The 20,677-nt window shown below is 40.8% G+C and overlaps 1 protein-coding gene across 17 annotated transcripts in view; it reads right to left on the bottom strand.

Moving 5' to 3' along the window:
* Positions 1 to 849: 849 nt before the first annotated feature.
* TENM2 (teneurin transmembrane protein 2) overlaps positions 850 to 20,677 on the bottom strand; it is an 884,487-nt gene continuing 864,659 nt past the window's right edge. For all 17 annotated transcript variants that reach the window (XM_077186468.1, XM_054642789.2, XM_077186471.1 and 14 more), the window contains 6 exons: positions 17,499 to 17,674; positions 15,725 to 15,960; positions 10,122 to 10,418; positions 7,135 to 8,749; positions 4,379 to 4,509; positions 850 to 2,737 (listed from right to left, as the gene is read on the bottom strand). In XM_077186468.1, coding sequence (XP_077042583.1) covers positions 1,976 to 2,737; positions 4,379 to 4,509; positions 7,135 to 8,749; positions 10,122 to 10,418; positions 15,725 to 15,960; positions 17,499 to 17,674 — 3,217 coding nt within the window. In that variant the 3' untranslated portion in view covers positions 850 to 1,975. The remainder of the gene's footprint in view (positions 2,738 to 4,378; positions 4,510 to 7,134; positions 8,750 to 10,121; positions 10,419 to 15,724; positions 15,961 to 17,498; positions 17,675 to 20,677) is intronic.

The raw sequence follows: 20,677 nt of genomic DNA, 5'->3' as shown, positions 1-20,677 counted from the left end.
AAAATGCAGCCAGACTTCATCTTCAGAGGCTGAGTGGCAGGGCTGGGGGTGCCCATGGGGTGCCAGGTAGGTGTGTAACTCCCAGCCAGAGTGGGGTGGCTCTCGTTTGCACAGAAAAATGAGACATGGCTTGTGAGAGCTCCAGGTGCTGCTCCACACAGGCACCCAACTGCTCGGCTTTAAAAACGCCCTGGAGTCAATTTATGCCCATAATCAACTCGAGCATCTCTGCTGCTATCATGAATCATTAAAAACCTCATTTGCAACCCCAAAAGCAAAACTGTTCTCAAAATTAAGTAGAGCTCCCCAGCTACATCCTTAAATGAGATAAAAGCGGCAGGGCTCTGGGTGATGGATGGCTCCCTTTTATCATCACCAGGAGTGACTGTTTGCTTAGGAGAGGCTCTTTGATCTTACCTCCCATTTTAAATGTGGTAGAAATAAGCAATCTCCCAAAGAAGACAGATTTCATGGAGACTTCCTGGCTCACAGCACAGCCTTGCATGTTCCACTTAATATTATGTTACTACATTTTCAAACTGTTTAGAGGTTACTTCAGTGCAATTAAACTAATTCCAGAACTGAAACACAGCAGTTTGAGGACTGCTAGCCATGAGGTGCAGAGAGGGAGGGCATTCCTAAAGCATTTACCAATTTTCTCCTGTGTCCTAAGCAGATTTTTGGGTGATGTATGTGAAGGACTTTGCTTACCCAGAGATCAAAGGAGCAGCCCCCTGCAGGATCCATTGAACCACAGGAAGTCATTTCCACATACAAAATGCTGTGTGCATTAGAAACAGCCAGACAAGAGAATCGCTTTTACAAGATTTTGCAATGGAAGACAACTAATTCACAGGAGTTTTAGAGACTTTATTTATGTATAAACAATTTAAACACTTTGCCATAAATTATCTTTGCCTGTCTCTAGTCTTTGCTTAGCAGCAAATTAAAATTAATATAAAAACTCAATGAACAATTCATACATGTATATTACAAAAAAGTTCTTGTACCAAAGTTCTTATTAGACTTTTTTTTTTCTTTTTTTTTTTTGTGGTGACCGTAATGTGATTGTCTCAGTTTCTCGACCAAACAAACACACTAATAATTTTTAAATCTGAAACAGTGATTGTGCCTTCTGGCTGATGTATGTACAGGGTGATCTGACGTGGTGCCCATTTGCAATAGTGTAACACAATGCCCACAGCTCTACTGGAACTGATACCAACAAACTACTGAATCTAAACAGACTACACCCTGTAACTGTGTTATACTGTCCACAATGGAAATCTTCAAAGACAAACAGAGTATGAAATTTATCTGTAGTGATTTATAGCCACCGTTTTGAATGTAACTTTACACTCTGCCCTCTTTGAATAAGTTAAGCTTCAGGCCAGACAAGTGGAGGGTCAGAGTGCAAGTGTGGTTTTGTTACTTTTAAATATATTTTCCTTTCCTATTTCCAGTGCGCTCTCACTTGCATTTCATTTGTCCTCCATTCGCTACACACAAATCACCCCAAAGTCATGTTTTAAATGCATCTGTATTTTGCTTTAAATGAAAACCTCTTGGATATTTATCAAACAAGCAGTCTGAATCATCTGTGTTTCATCAGCTGGTTAGTGAAAGTGGCCCACTTGGATTTCTTAGTTTGCTCACGTGTGAATGGAGTGAGGTAATACAATACGAGGCCTTCTTTTTGTTTTTCTTTAGACCCAGAACAAGTGGGTAATATTTCAGGGGTACTTTTTAATTTGTACGGTTAAGAGTTTTCAGTCTGGCTTTAGTCCACTTCAGGATGTGGTTTTTAATCACTTGAACAGTAGCATTTAACTCAAAAAATATGAGCTTTTTTGCCACTTACTATCCCAGAGTAGCTCAGCCTAGTGCCCCCATTTAGGTCTTCATCTCCTTAGGAGAGGAGATAACAGTTATGACTACTGATTCATCCAGCAAAGGATGACAGCAGGTTAATTTGTTACCTCTTTCCCATTTCATTCTGTCTTAAAAACTGGATGTTGCTGCTACTGTCTGCTAGCTCTGGGTACTGCTCCACGGGCAGGACATAATATCCCTCGTAACCTTGAACCCTTCCCGTGCTGAGGAGCTGCTGCCTCTCTCCGTCTGTCCATACGCGGCTGCCCTCGCGTCCGTCCCGCGCCTTCTGCTGCTCCTTGGCCCAGGCTGCGGCCAGGGCTCGCTGCCGAGCCTGCTCCAGCACCCTGGCCTTCTCCTCGTCCAGCGTGTCGGCGCTCAGCCCGTAGCGGATGTTGATCAGCAGCGTGGAATGCTGGAACTCAACGTTCGTAAACCTTCGAGTCCTGCCGCTGACGAGGAGCGTGGGCTGCGACACGGTGACGTTGATGCCGCTGTCCAGCACCTTCCTCCCGCTGGTCATGGCCAGGGTGACCAGGTCGCTGTCGGCCGAGCCCACCTTCACAAAGTAGTGGGTGTCCTTGCCCTCGATGCTGTAGTGCATCTTCTCCAGGTAGTGAGCGCCGTTCAGGACCGAGGCGATCTTCCTGCTGTCGTCCGTGGCGATGCTGGAAACACCGGTGGTGACACGGCCTTCCTTCACGGCAAACATGATTCCTTTCCCCACGATGGGAGTGCTTGTGGCAAACCAGTGGCCTGCTTTTTCTCTAATTTTGGCATGTAATCGTTTAGATATGACCTGTCCCTCCAGAGCCATGAAAGCCTGGTTGTGTCGTTCTGTCGTCTGCTGCACTCCTGTAATTAGCTGGGGAAAGCAGAACAGAACAAAAAAAAAAACCACCAAAGAAGATGCAGGTCTGAACATACTCATTTCAGAGACCAATAATGAGCTTTGCTTTGCTTTTTTAAAGGAAAGACATGCAAAGAAAAATTCTACACTTTGAAAGACCACCATCAGTTATCCATCCATCCATCCATCCATCCATCCATCCATCCATCCATCCATCCATCCATCCACGATTCCATCCATCCATCCATCCATCCATCCATCCATCCATCCATCCATCCATCCATCCATCCATCCATCCATCCACGATTCCATCCATCCATCCATCCATCCATCCATCCATCCATCCATCCATCCATCCATCCATCCATCCATCCATCCATCCATCCATCCATCCATCCCTCCATCCATCCATCCATCCATCCATCCATCCATGATTCCATCCATCCATCCATCCATCCCTCCATCCATCCCTCCATCCATCCATCCATCCATCCATCCATCCATCCATCCATCCATCCATCCATCCATCCATCCATCCATCCACGATTCCATCCATCCATCCATCCATCCATCCATCCATCCATCCATCCATCCATCCATCCATCCATCCATCCATCCACATCTTGTTCAGAATCAAGTAAATACTCATTCAGCAAATCATTTTGCCATCTGTAAGACCAAATAAAATACTTATCATTCTCAGTAGCATTTATGCACTACACATTTCAATTTTGGCCAATCATATAATGCCCAGTAGAAGAATAAGAAAGGCCCAAGTCTGGCACAATTTTAATCAGAGCTGAAAACAAATAGAATCCAATGTATTTAAAAGGTGGCATTTAACTCGTGGACACTTTTCCCAGAGATTTCAACCAGTAAATATAACTAAAAGGCTTATGAATATAAGCTTTTTTGTAAATAGATGAAATTTGGGCCCAAAAGCACCAAAGCAATTCCTGAAGAGGGGGTTTAGACTCTCAAATGACTTGGAAGCCTGGGAAAGTGGTAAGTTTAGGTTTATATGATTATTTTTGTTGTATTACCACAAAGATGAAATAAGCCTAGCAAAGAGTATGATTGGAATTGGCCTAGTACTCTTCTGAGGTTTATTAAATGGGCTGGAATTTATTATGAAAGTTAAACCCATACACTGTTCACCATTAACCTGACAAGTACGAACACTGTAACTGAGGTTAAATGGAATAGCAAATCAAAACCTCTAACTAGAAAAATGACAAAAAAATGGTAAGAAAACCTCTTGCAGGGTGAGAAGTAGAACCCTTTTTTACCAGTAAAACAAGTACCAACCTAAGTTTATTGGAACACATTATTAGGATGGTTTTACCAAAGGTACAACAGATGATAAATTACCCTGACAAAGTCTCCCTTTGTCATTGCTAATCAAGTTAATCGAGTTACAACTTGTTAATCAAGGAATAACTCAATAAAAGACAAACTAATGACACTGTAATTATGATAACAACGAAGGCTGGCAAGAAAGGCATATGTTCATTAGTATAAAATGTAGCTATACTCACTTCACTTTACACTGAATTAAATGCTTGGCCTTCTGCTGTAACTACAGAAGAGCCAGTGATTCTATCCTTAGAGTGGGGCAAATTTATAAAAAAAAAGTAATTTAATCTTTCTGCCTACCTGTCCATTTTCACATGCTTGACTCTCAGACAGCTCGTATGGTGGTGACACAAAGTACATTTTTGCTCTAGGGAAACCAGGAATGATGTTGCTAAGCTGAAATCCAAACATCACCAACCAGCTCTTGACATCTGAAAATTGAAAGAAAGCAGTTAAGTGAGTAATACATGTGTTTAACAAATAGAGAAAATAAGAAAATTAGGAAATCCATCTTTGACATCCTCAATTTCAAGTAGCAACTGAAGTCAAAATTTATATTATTGTGTGCAACTTTACAGTACTGTAGCAATCCACTATGAAAAGGTACAGGAAACACTGCATTAAATTTACCCTAAATAAATGATCAGGGATATACCAGCTCTTTCATTATTTTCCATTAGAGCACATGAATTATCCAAATATTTCACAGTATACAGTACTTGTTCCATCTCTGACACCTTCTGATATGGCTACTATATGTAACCTATAAATTGTATTGTATAATGATATATTATTAGGTTAACACTCTAAAAACATCTGCAAAAGTCCTTTGGGGAAAGATATGGCTTCTCTTCTATGTCCTACTTCCATCAGCTGTCATCAGGTCTCAGGAGGCTCCATTAAAAGCAGTGAGAAGCTAGATTTGTAAATCACATGTCTAAATTTAGGCAACAAAAATATCCTCCCCATCCCTCCAGGGAAAGTAGGAGCTGTGTGAGAGTGTTACAGCTCAGCTCTGAGGTGAGCCTCAGCAAGTTCCAGATGTGGGATCAACCACAAAAACTCTATCCTCAGATCTAGCTGTAAAAGCTAAGAAACTAAGTTAATAACAGTAATTCTCACTCTGCGGGTATTAAGAACTAATTATGTATTTTAGTTATCCAAATGATAACTCTTTTAACAAAAAAAGAATCCATTACCCCATTTTACATTTCCTGTTTCCTAAATTCATGATAATTTTTGCTTAAAAATCTCTCCTGTCTTTCCCAGTGGCCATCTCTCCTCGCTGGCCTACACTGGCTCCACTTCTGTGAGCTGAGCTGTTGCAAAGCCTGTCTTCCCCAAAAGTCTTTTTTTTCTTAGCCATTTTGACTCTAAAATGAGTAGTAAAATACTCTGCCTCTATGAGGTATCTGTACCATCTCCCATCACACAGTGCCTGCTGTATTTTTCATGAACCCTTGGACAGCCCAGGGTTACTGCTCCTCATAAGGCTTCAATTTTATTTTATAGTAAAATGGTATCTCCTGAACAGTTCACTTCAGCTGCTCCAATTCCACAGAAACCAGAGCAGGACCTATATACAAAACAGTTGCTATTTTGCTGAGCTAATGTGCTTTGCAGCACTGCATTTGCTACAGGAATTTGTTTTCAGCAAAACCTGTGAATAAACCTCTGTGTCAGGGGTTAACAGTAAGAATGGACTGCAGGGAAAGAGTTTTTGGTGTTCTGTTTTGTTCTCTTTTTTTTTTTTTTAACTATGACAACAAAGGTGCCACCATAATCACTTCTTGTCTAAGATAATCTGTTCAGTCCTACAGCAAAAAATATTTGCATCACTGATGAAGGTGTGTGTTGTCCCTAAATGCAATTTATCTTATTCGATTTCATCCAGTGGATAGATTAAATAAATACAATTTCAGAATGTAGAAAAGCATAGTAAGATGATGTTGAAAATCAAAATCAAAGGGTAGTGGATGAAAATAGGAGTTTTGTTGAATTTACGAGAACGAGGTAATTTTAGTCACCAGTATTTTCACACTATCAGATACAAATCACATTATTTCCTAATTGCAAAGTTGCTCCACTAGAACCTCTGGTGTGTTACACCTACTATTAGGTTGCAATGTACTAATGAAACATGCTGTGATTTTCTTTGAAGGAAGTGCACACTTTTCTTGAAATTCAAATTACTGCTAAAATTAAGATAATTCCTTTTAAAAATGGTATCACTACTCTAATTATTGTGTACTGCATATTCAATTCCGAAAAAAAAAGCTTTTCCTGAGGACATATTAATTACCTTTCCTTTTAGAAACTGCCAGCAGCTAGTTCAAGTACTGTGTGATGTTACTAAGTGAAAAATTATTCCTAATTAAGAAAGGGTTACAAGTTTTACCCAATTCTAACATATGTGATCAAAACTACTTTTGTTTCTCAGCTCTACAAAATCCATAACATTTATTAGTCTTTCAGGATGAAATAATCTTAAAAAACATCAAGGATTTAATTTTAAAGACTAAAGACTGTTTGCATATTAAAAGTTAAATGGGGAAAAGAGGCCTAATTAAATCCATTCTTGGTGCTAATTCTTAATGTGCCCATGAGCTCAGACTGTAGTTAATTTTGAAAGTAGCCCTGAAAGAAAAAGATCTGAACAGTTCTGGTTTGTGATTCTGAACCAACCTGCCAGTGATTCCTATACATGACTTCACTTTTCTTGGGACAGAGTTAGAATGAACACTTCTTTTTACTAGTACTGGTAGTAGTTCAACAGGAAGAGCACTATGGCTGTGCTGAAATTTTCTATTCACGCAAACTTATATTTATTTTTTCCCTTCATAATTCATCATGGCTTCTCTCTTAGAGCCCTTTATTCAGGGAAGAGCAGTACCAAGGAATCAGAAATGGCCACTTCTTTTCATAGCCAAAAGAAGAAAATGGCCCGAACTTGATGTGAGGATTGAGCAAAGGGCTCGTAAGGAGAAGCTGGGTTTCCTTCCCAAATCAGCTTCCAAGCTGTAGTGTTATGCATTATAAATGTGAAGAAGTCTCACCTGTTACATAATTCTTTAGATCCAGTTCATTGCTGAGAGGGTTGTTACTCTTGAACATGTACAGATTGAAAGGAGAGGGTTCTTTGCCAATATTTTTCCACATGGTGTAATCAGGAGATGTCCAGCGCCCAGCCAGGACATCGTAGTCCCTTTGGGTAAAATGCACGAGTTTGGTTAAAGGATCATAGAGCCCTCCATGGAACCCAATGACCAGCTGGAAATCTGGGTTGGAGTCATAATAGATCTCCCCATAGGCCGTGTACTGGAGCTGCTTGATCATGAGGCCATTGATGCTGAACACAGCTAACGGAGTGCCTGTGTTATCAGAGGCCACGTAATACTCTTCCCCATTGCTGCTCTCCATTGCAAAGAGGTGCCCTTGCAGATCGTAGTACAAAGAGGTAATTTCAGAGTTGGAATGATTGTAGACATGAGTTACCCTTGTTGGATTGTGAAGATCAGCATAAAAATACTGCAGATGATGCCCCAGGTTGGTCTTGCAGGAAGCCCTTCGGCCCAGTCCGTCGTAGCGGTACTGAACACTCCACCCATTGGCTTTGTTGTAAGCTCTGGTCAGGAGCCCTTTGGAGTTGTACTCAAACACATCTGCACCCCGCTGCCACAGGAACCCATCATCATCAATCTTGTAGGGGATGTCACCCAGGCGCGTGATCCTGTCCCTGAGGTCGTAGCGCAGCGGCATCAGTCGGACGCTGTTCCCAGGATTCAGGAGGTGCAGGTTCCCGTTCAGGTCGTAGCTGTAGCGCCACGTGGGCCTGTCGTTGACTGCCACGCTCTGCAGCTGCCCATCTCCATCATAGTCATAGGTGTACTTGGTGGTGTTGGCATAGGGACCGAGTTTGAGCTCTCTTTTGGTCACCCTTCCCATGCTGTCGTACTGCACGGTCATCCAGTACATCAGGGACCGGAACATTTCGTACTGCACTTCCTTAATGCGCCCATGGGTGTCAAAGTGCTTGCTCAGTGTCATAACCGCCGTGGTGATAATTTGGTTAATATCGTAATAAATAACTCCAAATTTGCCAAAATGCTCGACTTTGCCAGAAATCTCATCGTAACGGTAAAGGTCAACTGGAAGAGGCGTCTCACTAATGATGGGTTTGATGCTTGCGATTCGGAAGCTGTTGTCATGATATGTATAATCAAACCTTGCATTGACCATTCCTTCTTCAGAGAACCTGTAGATTTGTTTGTCAACAAGAGGACCAATTTTCCTATAGCGAATCGTACAAGAAAACCCTCCACTTTGTAAATTCACCATTTTTAAGACACCTGTAGTTTCGTCGTACCCAAAAGTAACCGCCGTGCTGTCATAAACAATTTCAGACAGCTTGGACAGCTTTCCATACTTGTAGAAGACTTGACGGCCAGTACCTAAAAACGATGTTTTCAGAATCCTGCCGTCGTCGCTGTAATCAAAAATGACGGAGGCGTTGCTCTCGGGGGGGTTGTAGATGTTCCTGATGTAGCCCACGGAGGTGTGGGTGGACATGCTGTGCCGGGCCACGCTGGGCATGGTGACGGCGTGCAGGCGCTCCGAGGAGTCGAACTCGAAGATGTACTGGCGCTGGCTCTGCAGCAGCAGCACCATCGACTGCAGGGGAAACAACAACAAAGCTATCAGCATGTGGCCCGAGAGAGGGAGCTGAAGAAAAGTTTACTGGAGAGGCACTAATGTAAAATGAGTACAAAGAGCATCAGATACATTAGTCAGGGGCACAGAGCTGCTCAGGAATATTGTCAGGTTGCCAGATGAGAGGATCTGCTCCTTGGAAATCAATAGGCTGACACTCCAGAGAAATTGTAGGTTAGCAACCTGTGAGCTGTCCTCCCTGTAGGAGGACTTTTTTTTATTTTCCTTTTTTTTTCCTGAGGGATGCAGAGGAGTTAGATAAATAACTTGATTTATCTTCCTGCCAGCAGTTGTAATTCACAACTGTTACTGTGAAATATGTGAGAAACTAAGCAGAGAACATCAGCTCTGGTTAACTTGGAACAACAAGAAGGGAAAGGGAAAACAATATGCAGTTTTGCAGTATTTAAGACACTTTTATGACTGAAGTGTGCTAATTAGGCTAAGTATGCACAACCATACTTTCATTTAATAAGTAACAATTAGAGATGAATTACCTATTTCTACATGAACCTTTTGTCAGGTTTAGTCATGCATTTTTGGGCTTAATTAAGCACAATACATTGTGTTAATTTACTGCCATTCTATGGCAGGAAAATATCAAAAGACAGAAACCATGAACAAAATATTTCCCATTAAGAATTAGTCATATTCAGCTGACTAAATGAAAAATAAGGAATTTTGAGACCAGGGATGGTTAAGAGTTGGGATACACCAAAATAAGGAATTTTGAGACCAGGGATGGCTAAGAGCTGGGATACACCAAAATAAGGAATTTTGAGACCAGGGATGACTAACAGCTGGCATACACCAAATCTTAGCTAGCTGGTGTGTGTGATTTATGTGCCATGAAGCCAAACAGAACTTTGTGTCCTTCCAGCTCATGCCAGGAGGTGACACTGTCACAGACATATTTTCTGAAAAATCCTTTCGTTAGGATCTTTTCTCCTCCTCAGCTTCTCCATGTTTTGCTGCTTTGGAATATGATTTGGAGAACTGCTTATCCAGAATGTGAGATTGTTTTCACTTAATGACCAATGACAGCCTCCTGTGTTGAGGCTGTGAGCAGTCCAAGATTTTATCATCATTCCATTCCATTCCATTCCATTCCATTCCATTCCATTCCATTCCATTCCATTCCATTCCATTCCATTCCATTCCTAGCCTTCTGATGAAATCTTTTCTTCTATTCTTTTAGTATAGTTTTAACATATCATTTTCTTTTAATATAATATCTATCATAAAATAATAAATCAGCCTTCCAAAAGTCAAGATTCCCATCTCTTCCCTCACCCTGGGACCCCTGAGAACACAATCACACAACACCACCTACGTTTTCCAGGTAGGTGTAGCTCCACACTTTGCCGTCGGCGAACATGCGCGACACGATCCTGCCCTGCTTGTCGATGTCGGTCCTCTCGCTCATGGCCCCGCGCTGCAGCCCGGCCAGGCGCCCGTTGAGGAAGTAGGAGACGTTGACGGCGGCCAGGCCGCTGCTGGGCAGCCAGAGGAAGGGCCGGCCCAGCTGGTCGTAGATGATGCGCAGGGTGAACTTGCGGTGGTCGTCGTAGATCTTCTCGGTGCGGATGTTGCGGTCGTAGTCGATGGACAGCAAGTTCCTGCCGTGCACCTGCGCCAGGGAAGGAGGCTGAGCTCAGCCAGAGCTGGGCACACCCAGCTTACAGCGGGGAAAGGGGATGCCTTTGTGGTATCATGGCATCAAAGCCCATCTGCCTAGTAAACCTTGGAAGGTCCTACCCTAGGAGTTGCATTTAGGGGATGCAGGGTAATGGCCTGCGGACTTTAGCAGAAATTAACAGGGTTTAACTCTTGTTTAAGGCCTTGAAGGCCTTCAGTTTAGGTAATCCTATATTTCTTAGATGGTGGTAAGGATTACAGGGGATATAGGAAGGAGGATGAGGGACATGGTGGTTAAGATGGCAATTATAATGCTGGTTGGCTTGTTAGTGCATCATTGTTTTATGTGGTTTGTGGTGTAAAACAGGGAAATCCTGTGAGAACTGTAGGGCTCCTGTCAACTGGCTTTTGCCTTCTATTTGGTGGTATATATTGAAATAATTTGGGGTCTTACTGGGGTATTTCCCATCTCACTGCACTACAAGAGGTGATATCCTACAGTAAAATCCATTATGTTCAGAACAGACAGACATTCTGCACATCGAGGTCTTAAAGTTCAGAGAAACAAATTATTTTGCATGGAATATTTTTCTACTTATTCTATTTTTCTATTTTTATGTTATGGTCAGAACAGACAGACATTCTCCACACTGAGGTCTTCAAGTGCAGACAAACAAATTATTTTGCCTGGAATATTTTTCTACCTGTTCTATTTTTCTATTTTCTACTATTTTTCTTTTGTTTTTTTACTTCCACCATAAATTTTTTTTTGCCTTTCCCCCTACAATCGCTCTAAGAACAACAGAAGAAATTTTGATGTCTTTATTGAGGTTTAGCCACTTCTATAATTGCAACACCCTGCTTAGAAATCATTAATTTATTGTTTTCTTCATTTACTTTCCAAATATTCAATAGACCCCTCACTTGGGATGGGCTTAAAAATCCTGATCATATTGGCTGGGAAAGATGGATTTCGAGTGTGGAAAACAAAGGTGCTAAATAATTAGGTTAAATATTTTTCTTCCCCTTGCTCTCCTTTTTTTTGTTATAATTTTCATTCAAAGTACAGCATGAAGTGTTTCAGTGGCAGATTTATTTATTTATTTATTTAAAATAAAAAAGCAAAACAGAGGCAAAGGGGAATAAGAATGCCAAATGGGGATGCTTCTAGGGAGAGTGTTATAATGAGAGATATATAAATATATTCACTGGGGGGTAAGCTAACGAATTCAGGTTAATGCTGGAATTTGATAGAGCTTCTTAAGTAATTTAATTGTAGATGTGTCATTAATAAAGTAGAAGTTTTAAAATTAGATATAATTTCAGAGCAATGACTACTTTAACAGTATTCATCAATTTCTGGGAATTTGTTCTTTAGCTTATATTTTACAGTGGCTTTGATAATGCAACATTTCCTCTTATCCAAAATTAAACTGTACATCAAACAATATGTAAATTAACCCTGAGCCTTTCTTGAGGATATAAAAATTATTCTGAGATATGTTCACCGGCAGGGGTAAACCCAATTCCCACCCCAACCAACTCAGTAGAAATTCAGTTATACAGACACATTTAAAATTAATACAGTTTCGTGTTTGTAAAGAAATAATTATTTCAAATTATTGCTCATTATCCTAATTTTTTCCATTAATGAAATTAATCTCTTTAACAGTTTGCATTTCCTCAGTGGGCAATTACTAGGGAAAAAAAAGCTCTTTTCTGTAGGTTTTCCCAAAGGTTATCCCAGCAACAACTTGCCCTGTGATTCACAGAAAAGACAGAGTATTTTTCTTAAAACACCTTGGGGCAAAACAAGTCATATTCTGCTTTCCCATTGCAATGAAAATAAAGCCAGGGAAGCCAAACTCAGCATCAGTAGTTTCTCAGCTGGTTACTCTTGTTTTGTAGGATCAACCCTGATGGCAGATACATTAAAAAAAACCCTTTTCATGAGCAGAAGAGAGCTTTGACCTCTCAAAAACATTTAGCTGTAGAATTAAAGGGTTAGTGTATGACTGAAATAGTCCAATTTCTTAAGGGAAAGTAGATTTTCTAAAAAGAAAAAAAAAATGTCTTTCAGAAAGATTATGAACTGAATTTTAGCTTTGGGGGTTTTGTTTGTTTAGGTTTTTTGTAACTTCTGAAGCTTCATAAATCAGTCAGGATTTCTGGGTTTTGCTCCCTCCATTACAGTAACTGCAATGGCAATCTGCACAAAGGAAAGTCTGACTGCAGGTATCCTCTCTTTTCTCAAAAACATTTTAACAGTTATTTGGTTTTGCCATAGAAAACAAAATTATTAGGTTTTTAAAAATGATTACACACACAAGAGCCATGCACACACACAAATATCACTTGGAGATGCACACACAAACATCACCTGCTTGGATAATTCAGTACCTTCATTTGCATTTGTAAAATGAGTAAAACCAGAGACTGTAATTGCAGTATCATATTAATTATATAGGAACCCAAACAGGCTGATAATTCCCACGCTGAGAACACTGAGAGCAGTCCCAAGTATCACAACTGCACATTACTTGACTTTCTCTTTTGTTCACTAATCTGGTTTTCCCTTGGCTGCGGCTGAAGTGGCCGTAGGGACGAGCCCTTTGTGCCCTGGAAAGGTTTGGCCACAGGAATCACTTCCAGGATGCTGCTCCATAATCAAAACTCTTCAGACAGCAATCTCAGCAGGACTTTATCCGAAACTACAGCCAGACACTGAAGTGTGGTGCATCACACAGCAGCAGACAGTGAGTGGGGCAAGATAAAGGTGCAGTTCCTTTCTCAGGTTGCTGAAATGTGCCCAGGCAGGTGTGCAGATTCCAACAGGTGTGGCTGGGATGTGCCTAAAGCAGGGAGGGCAGAGCCTGGGCTCAGGCAGCACCACTGCCTGAGGGCTCATACACCCAGCCAACACTTTGGGTTGGGAGTCACCTGTGAATCACCCAGAACAGCCCCTCTGCACTGAGCAGGGACATCTTCAGCTGGACCAGCTGTGCAGAGCCCTGCCAACCTCACCCTCAATGCTTCCAGGAATGGGGCCCCTACCACTGCTCTGGGCAACCTGCGCCAGTGCCTCAACCACATCACCATAAAAAGCTTCTATATCACTACTTTAAATCTACCCTCTTTTAGATAAAGCTGCCACACCTTGCCCTATCACAAAAGACCCTAAAACAAAGTCTCTCCCCATCTTTTTATAAGCCCCCTTTAAGAAGCACAGGGCTGTGGGCTCCAGCAAATATTGCCCAGAGTACTGTGAGGTGACGTACTCAGGCAGGAGGTGAATCACAAAGAATGCCCACCCCTCCAGTCACACTGATTGTGAACCGGGGCTCCAGGAGGTGGCCCTGGTGCTCTGTGTCACTGTGTGCCACCTGCTCCCCACAGCATTCCAACACACTTGCTCTGCTTCATTCACTGAACAATTTGTAAAGATGAATTAGAATAAATGAGATGCAAATAAATTCTATGCTTTCTCCCTCGTTTTCAAATTTCATTTTCAGTCCACTCAACCTGTGATAATCTCATAGTGATTTTCATTTAAAAGAGCTAAATGGATATGTGATTATTGTTACAGGAACTAACACCAGACAATTAAATGTTGAGGTGTTGCTAGATAAAGCATTGTTTTGATTTGCATAAACATGATGCAAGAAAACCTATCTCAGAAAACCTATCTCAGGCAAGGTTTCAGCACTAAGATGTGCTTAACTTCAGCTAATTACCACAAGTACCTCTATTAAATTTTTAGTATTGAGAATTAGCATTACTGCAATTTCATTTCAGCATCCTATTTTTATTTTGAACAACACCTAGTCAAAATGTAGAGCTGATCTCTTTCCCACTTCCAATCAACTGCTGCAGGTCAGCACATCAAAAATCAATTACAGAGACATGAAATTTAGTCATTAAGGATTAGCTGCTAATCTCATTCAATTTTTTTGTCCAACCTTCCCCTCTCCCAAATAAGTACATTCTGAGCATTTGTGAGAGTAAGGAAAGATTTGTCAACTCAACACTGGGAACTAGATGCTAGTAATAGGAAAATATAAAAAAATTAACATCCAAGCCTCTTCTTTTTAGTAAATCACTACATAATTGCTTGCATATATTGCATTTGCTATGTGATCTTGAACACACTGAACTGTATTTTGTGTTCAGCAATGTTGAAAAAATTGCTAAAAGAGCGAGGACTTGATCAGCACTACATTTGTTTTCTGCCCAGTATCTCAAATCCCTTCCTAAACTGCACATACTGAAGTAGTCCAGTCAAAAAAAATCAGCAAAAATCAGGCCAGCAAAGCACAGAATGGGATTAATCCAGCTGCAGCAGATCTTTAATTTGGCAGGGGACGGATTACATGACCTGACTGTCTTCCTTATCCTGTGCTCACGATTTTGTAATTATGGCAATTATTTTCCAATCTGCCATTTGGGAAAGGGAACAAACACAACATGCCTGTCTCAGTGAGTCTGTAGGGGGATTTTACAGCAGCAGAATGCTGTAGTTGTGTTTGCTCCCCAACACGAGCTGGGGTAAGTCTGTCCTGGCAGTTTTACAAGTGGTGAGTGCTCAGATTCCCACCCCCTTGAGAGGCAGAGAGTTTTGCAGCAACTGGGCAATGAAGCTGGGGGAGGCTCTAGAAAACATCTTTAGAGGAATGGCTGAGGGAGCTGGGGGTGCTTTATCTGCAGAAAAGTTGGTTTGGGGGTACCTAATTGCTCTCTACAAATCCCTGAAAGGAGTTAGCAAGATGGGGCTCGGGCTCTTCTACCATATCTCTAATGAAAGGACAAGAGGAAATGGCCTGAAGTTGCACCAGGGGAGGTTCAGATTAGATATTTGAAAAACTTTTCTCACTGAAAGAGTGCTCATGCATTGGAGTATGTTGCCCAGAAGGTGGTGGGGTCACCATCTCTGGATGTGTTCCAAAGGCATTGGGATATGGCATTTGGGGATATGGTTTGAGGCAATTACAGTGGGGCTGGGGCAATGACTGGACTGCATGATCTGGAAGGTCTATTCTAACATTGATGATTCTGTGATTCTGTAATATTTTAGGTATTTTTACCAATCTCTTTTGGAATACTTTTAGTAACAAAGCTCTATAGCCGATTGCAGCAGATGATCCCATGCAGCCAACTGAGCTCTCCAACAGTGTCACACCAAAGACAATCCCAGAGCTGTACATTTTTAACAAGTAAAAGTAACATCCTTCAAAATAAAAACAAAATCATTTTCTGCCCAAAGAGGAAAAGGTGATTATTGTAACAACAGGTTCTACTTACCCTGAGTTTTCTTCCAAACACCGTCACTTTGCCTTTAATCTGCTCCTTCCTCAGGCGCCATTCAATTGAGTTTAAACCATTTTCCATGGGCAGAGAAATATTACAGCGTCCTATGGTGGGAGTCACAGTCCCAGCCAGGACATGAGGCTCGCTGTGAAAGCTAATGCTCATGCCATTGGCATACATCACTCTCAAAGTACCATTATTACAGAGCTGGTAGCTGTTCCTCACTTGATCTACAGCAATAATGAAAAGAAAATAATTTAGCTACTCCAGTCATAAAGAAAACATATAGCTTAATTTGATTGGTTTTTTATTGCACTCCTGTTGATGTTAAATGAAGTCAGCCTGCAATTACCATTTACATGGTACTATGGTGGAAATTACAGATGTTACTGATTCATGTAAAGAACAGTAGTGTAACAGTGAGCCTGCAGAGAGATACTGTGTTTATTTCATTATCTTTTCCCTTCAGTCTTAATTGTGAATCAAAATGCACAGTGATATGTGTTGAACCACGTAATTTATTTCTGATATGAACAAAAACTCCTGAAAACTGAACTGCTGGATAAACAACAAAGCATTAAACTCCAGGACAAAAAGAAAAAGATGATGATTGCTGGACTCTTTACAAGTAGGAAGAAGTAAGTGCCTCTTCTTTTTTGTTTCCCTCTGTTTAAAAACTGTCTCCAAGCAGAGGCCTTGTACAGAATTACAGCGTGGCTTTAAATCCTCAAGGTGTGAGGCTCCAGCAGTGCAAGCTGGCAGCCACAGTGGCTCCCTCTCCTGCCTCCCTGCCTCCCCACACTGGCCTGATGTGCACATCTGGCCCCTGTTGGAGAGGAGTTACAGAAACAAGCCCGTGCTTCTCTGGCCATGCTGTTCTCCAGCTGTTTGACACTGCCAAGTCCCCTCTCAGCCAGGCTGGAGTGCCAGAGTGTGCAGCTGTCAGCAACACATCAATATTTGCCTGACAGAGGGACAGCATCTACGTAATTAATCATCTGCTATAAGAGAAATTAAGTCTTTGTAACCAGACCTGTCACGGTATAATAGTCTACAAATGTTGACATTTATGTCAGGAGGAGACTATTGTTTGATGGTGATATTCTCATTCCAGTGACATTATATCTTAATTAAAAAGCCCCATCACTCACCAAATCCCTTTCAGTCTGTATTTGATAACTGACCCCTCTCCATCAGATCCAATGCCTGGTGGTGCTGGAATGCTCTACACAAACTCTGAGCCTGTGCTGCTGCTGCCTCCTGCCACCCTCGGGCTGTAACCCTGCTCTTGGGAGGGCCATCTCTGCAACCACACCATCACTGCCCTGACTGTTCTACACTCTAATTAATGGCAGTGTATAAATTTGGAAGATTTCTTCTACTAGAAGGCTTCCTGAGCCTCTCCAGAAGAATTTCCCCCAGCAGTCATGTTGCATGTCTGTGGCACAGAAGTCAGAACCAATTTTGCAGGGAAGTACAGAGAAATATGCAAGTGGGTGAAGTGACCCTGCACCAGGAGGCAGTGGCAGGACTAACTTTCCCCAGCAGACAGTGACCATATGTACTTGACACAAAGCAGGACTGCAAAACGGCTCTTACCTGTCCTGAAGACCTGTCATTTTAGGAATGAGCTTTATGGGAGTTTTTCTTGCAAACCTTACACGGTTTCCCCCTGCTCATGAGTGTACTAATGACACAAATCATGAGTGAATTGCTTTCTCAGGCTGTGTGTGTGGTTAGGAGTGTGCTGAGAAGTGTGCTTTGGTACCTTGAACAACTGTATAGGAAGCCTCCACAGAGGAGAGATTTGTGATGACCGTGACATCGTCATCCCGATTAGAATTCTCAATGTCGATGGTAATGGACTTTTCCATTTCCCGATGAAGGCTAGTTACCACTCCAGTGGGACGTGTTACATTGGTCAGACGCCCTTCATGATCATAGCTAATAGAAAAGTTAGTGAGAGCAAAAAAGCATGAGGATATATGTTCATTTCAATACCCAATGTATTAATAATGCAGCACATTTGTGCAAAAAACCCAGACTGAAACAGATTTTCAAGAACATCCTGGCCGTATCTATTTCTCTGTTCTTGAAAGAGTCTCTAATGATGAAATAATATTTTTTAGATACTGATCTCAACTACATGGGTGCAAATCCAGGCTAGCATATTTTGAATTATTTAATTAATGAAATTATTATGAATATACGGAGTGATATTTGGCTCAAACAATTCTAACTAGTAAATTAGTCTGCATTTTAATAGTTGCATTTCACTCTAAGGAAGTGGACTTCTGATAGACACTGCAATAAACAATTGCATAAACTGCACATTTGCTTTTGAATACCTAGTGGAAACTAAGTATAGTCTTGAGTGACATATCAAGGAATAAACTTGCCATAAAGTATTAAAATATACATCAGCTTGACAACATTATAATTTCATTTAGATCTTATCTGTGGTATTGAACTGCATTTTGGGGTCAGTATTTTGGATCATAAAGATGAAAGATGAAAAGCATAAAGGGCAGCAGTCAGCACTCAGAATAGACCTTAGAAAATTATTTAAATGTGCCAGAGGCATAAAGATATAGAAAAAAAGAGAAAAAAAAAAGAAAAAAAAAAGAAAAAAAGAAAAAAAAGCTTTCCATGATTTTACAGAGTTAAATTTCTTTAGAGGTATAAAGCCTGAGGAGGGGGGAAAGAAGGAAAGCTGCTGGAAGTCAAATCATACCCTTTCCCCCTCTCCTGCAGTATGCTCTAACTGTGTGCATACATTTGCTAAAGAAGCAATCCCTTGGATCTTAGGGGCAAGAAATGGGGACCTGAAACAAAATCAGCATTCCAGTCTGACACTCTGCTTGCTGCAATTCTCTACTGGTACAAGTCTCTCACCCAGCCGCTACCAAAGCACAGGTGCTTCTAGAGAGCAGAAAGGCAAGAAAAAATGTCCTGTGTAGATAAAGGGAAAAGTTTAGGCAGAGATTGAAACCAACTGGTCGTCCTTGGGAGGTAGAGATGCAGGGAGCAGGAAGCCTGGAAGAGAACTGGTAAATCCATTGCACTGCCTGAGAGTAACAGAAGAGAAGAGGAGCACGTTTAGTACCATGGAGCTAGCTCAGTTCATTGCAGGCTGTGGTTAGCTGAAAAGATGAAAACAACATCAGAGCTTTCAACATGGCTTTACAATTAAAACACTCAGAACCCTCAGACTAGGCCACCTGAACTGTACAGCATATCGAAAAAATTAAGACACAGATTGGCTCCTCAGTTAAAATGAACAAAATATATGACTTTCAAATCCATTGCAAATGGTTGCACCCATTCACTGAATATTGAGGAGGAAGGAAAAAATCACCTGTGGAGCAACAAACCTTACCAGAACCAATGGAAGTATTAGGCAAAGAAGGAAATCAATAAAACAAAGCATCGTGGGACCTAAAAGGGACCAATAATACATTGTGTTCATTTAAGTGCTTCAGGATCAAAGAAAGATTAAGCAGCATGATTTTCCTCAATATAGTCACAAGTTTCTCACCACAGATATATATATATTTATATATAGATATATTATCATATCAGCAAGATACTGAAAAAAAAGATAATATGTTGAGATAATCTATGAAAGTGGGTTAAGTCTTTATTGAGGTCTTCACAAATAGTATTGAAAAGCACTCCAAAAGAATAGCTAAAGGAAGAACTTGATCCAGCCAAGCATCTGTCTTGCAGGGGAAAATAAAAAGTACAAAAAATGGACAATTTCAAAAATTTTAAAGGTTAATAAGGCCCCTTAAGAGTCTGTATGTGGGGTGTTTCATGATGAGCAGAGTGACAAAGAGAGCACTTGGATGTCAAATCTTACAGTACAGACAGTGTTATTTAGGACAAACTAGAAAAAACTATGAGTGTCTCCAGTGTGACTCTGCAGTACTCGGTGAACTTCCAGAAAAACGGATGGTGAAATTCCCCATCAGCAAATATATTTTAGGCAATGCAAATGAGACATTAATTTAAAGTTTTCATTCACATTGCTGGGTTTTTAATTAACCTAGGAAAAATTCCTGGGGATTGCTGTGGGCTACTCACTGGAAATCTCTATTCAAAGTGTAAGGGCAGTCTCAAAAGTAAATATGGATGTGGATGTACAGAGATTGAAGGAGAAAAATGAATATATTCCAGTTCTATTTCAAGAAATGATTGTTTTACCCCTGCTATGGGGTGTGTTCCCCAGTGCTGGTCACAGCTTTGAAAGCAGCAACAGTACAGATTAAAAGGGTTTATAAGCAAGTGATGAATACACTTAAAAAAATACATACAAAAGTACTCTCATTGAAGATATGCAGACCATTTAGATTAAGAGTGAGATATAGAAAAAATTCACTACTTAAATGATATATACACACACTCTGATACCAATATATAAAGAAGGCATTTCTACTCTGTCCATTGTATCAAAATAAAATCTTATTTAAAAATACTTTAAAGGTAAAAAAATAACATGAATATAACAGAAACCTTTTATCTACCTCAAAATTTAAGTGACATATTCCTGAGGTTTTTAGAATTTATGTATTATATGAAAGCAAATGCTCAGTGGAATACAACACCCAGACATTTATCTGAATAGTAAGAATAAACTATATATTAATTAAATGATTATGTACTTCTCTTCTTCATGTCATGAACCTGGGTCTAATGAAGTAGAAAACCCAAAATTTACAATGAAAAATATATTAATTGACCTGGTATCTTCTGCAGAAGCAGTCTCTACCTATTGCAATGTGTGACACAGCATCAGCCTGGATGAATCAGGTCTGAGAAGGCAACCCTTACATTTTCAACTGAGGTGGCCTCTGGGTACTCTGAAATTCCTGAGCTTTTCTTACTGACTTCACTTACAGTAAGGCTTCATCCCAAGTTTTTCTACTAATAACATCACAAGGGCAA

Source organism: Agelaius phoeniceus, chromosome 15 (assembly GCF_051311805.1).
Source record: "Agelaius phoeniceus isolate bAgePho1 chromosome 15, bAgePho1.hap1, whole genome shotgun sequence".
Taxonomy (NCBI): Eukaryota; Metazoa; Chordata; class Aves; order Passeriformes; family Icteridae; genus Agelaius; species Agelaius phoeniceus.
Note: the sequence above shows the minus strand (reverse complement) of the source record. Positions and strands in the feature narration are given on the sequence as shown.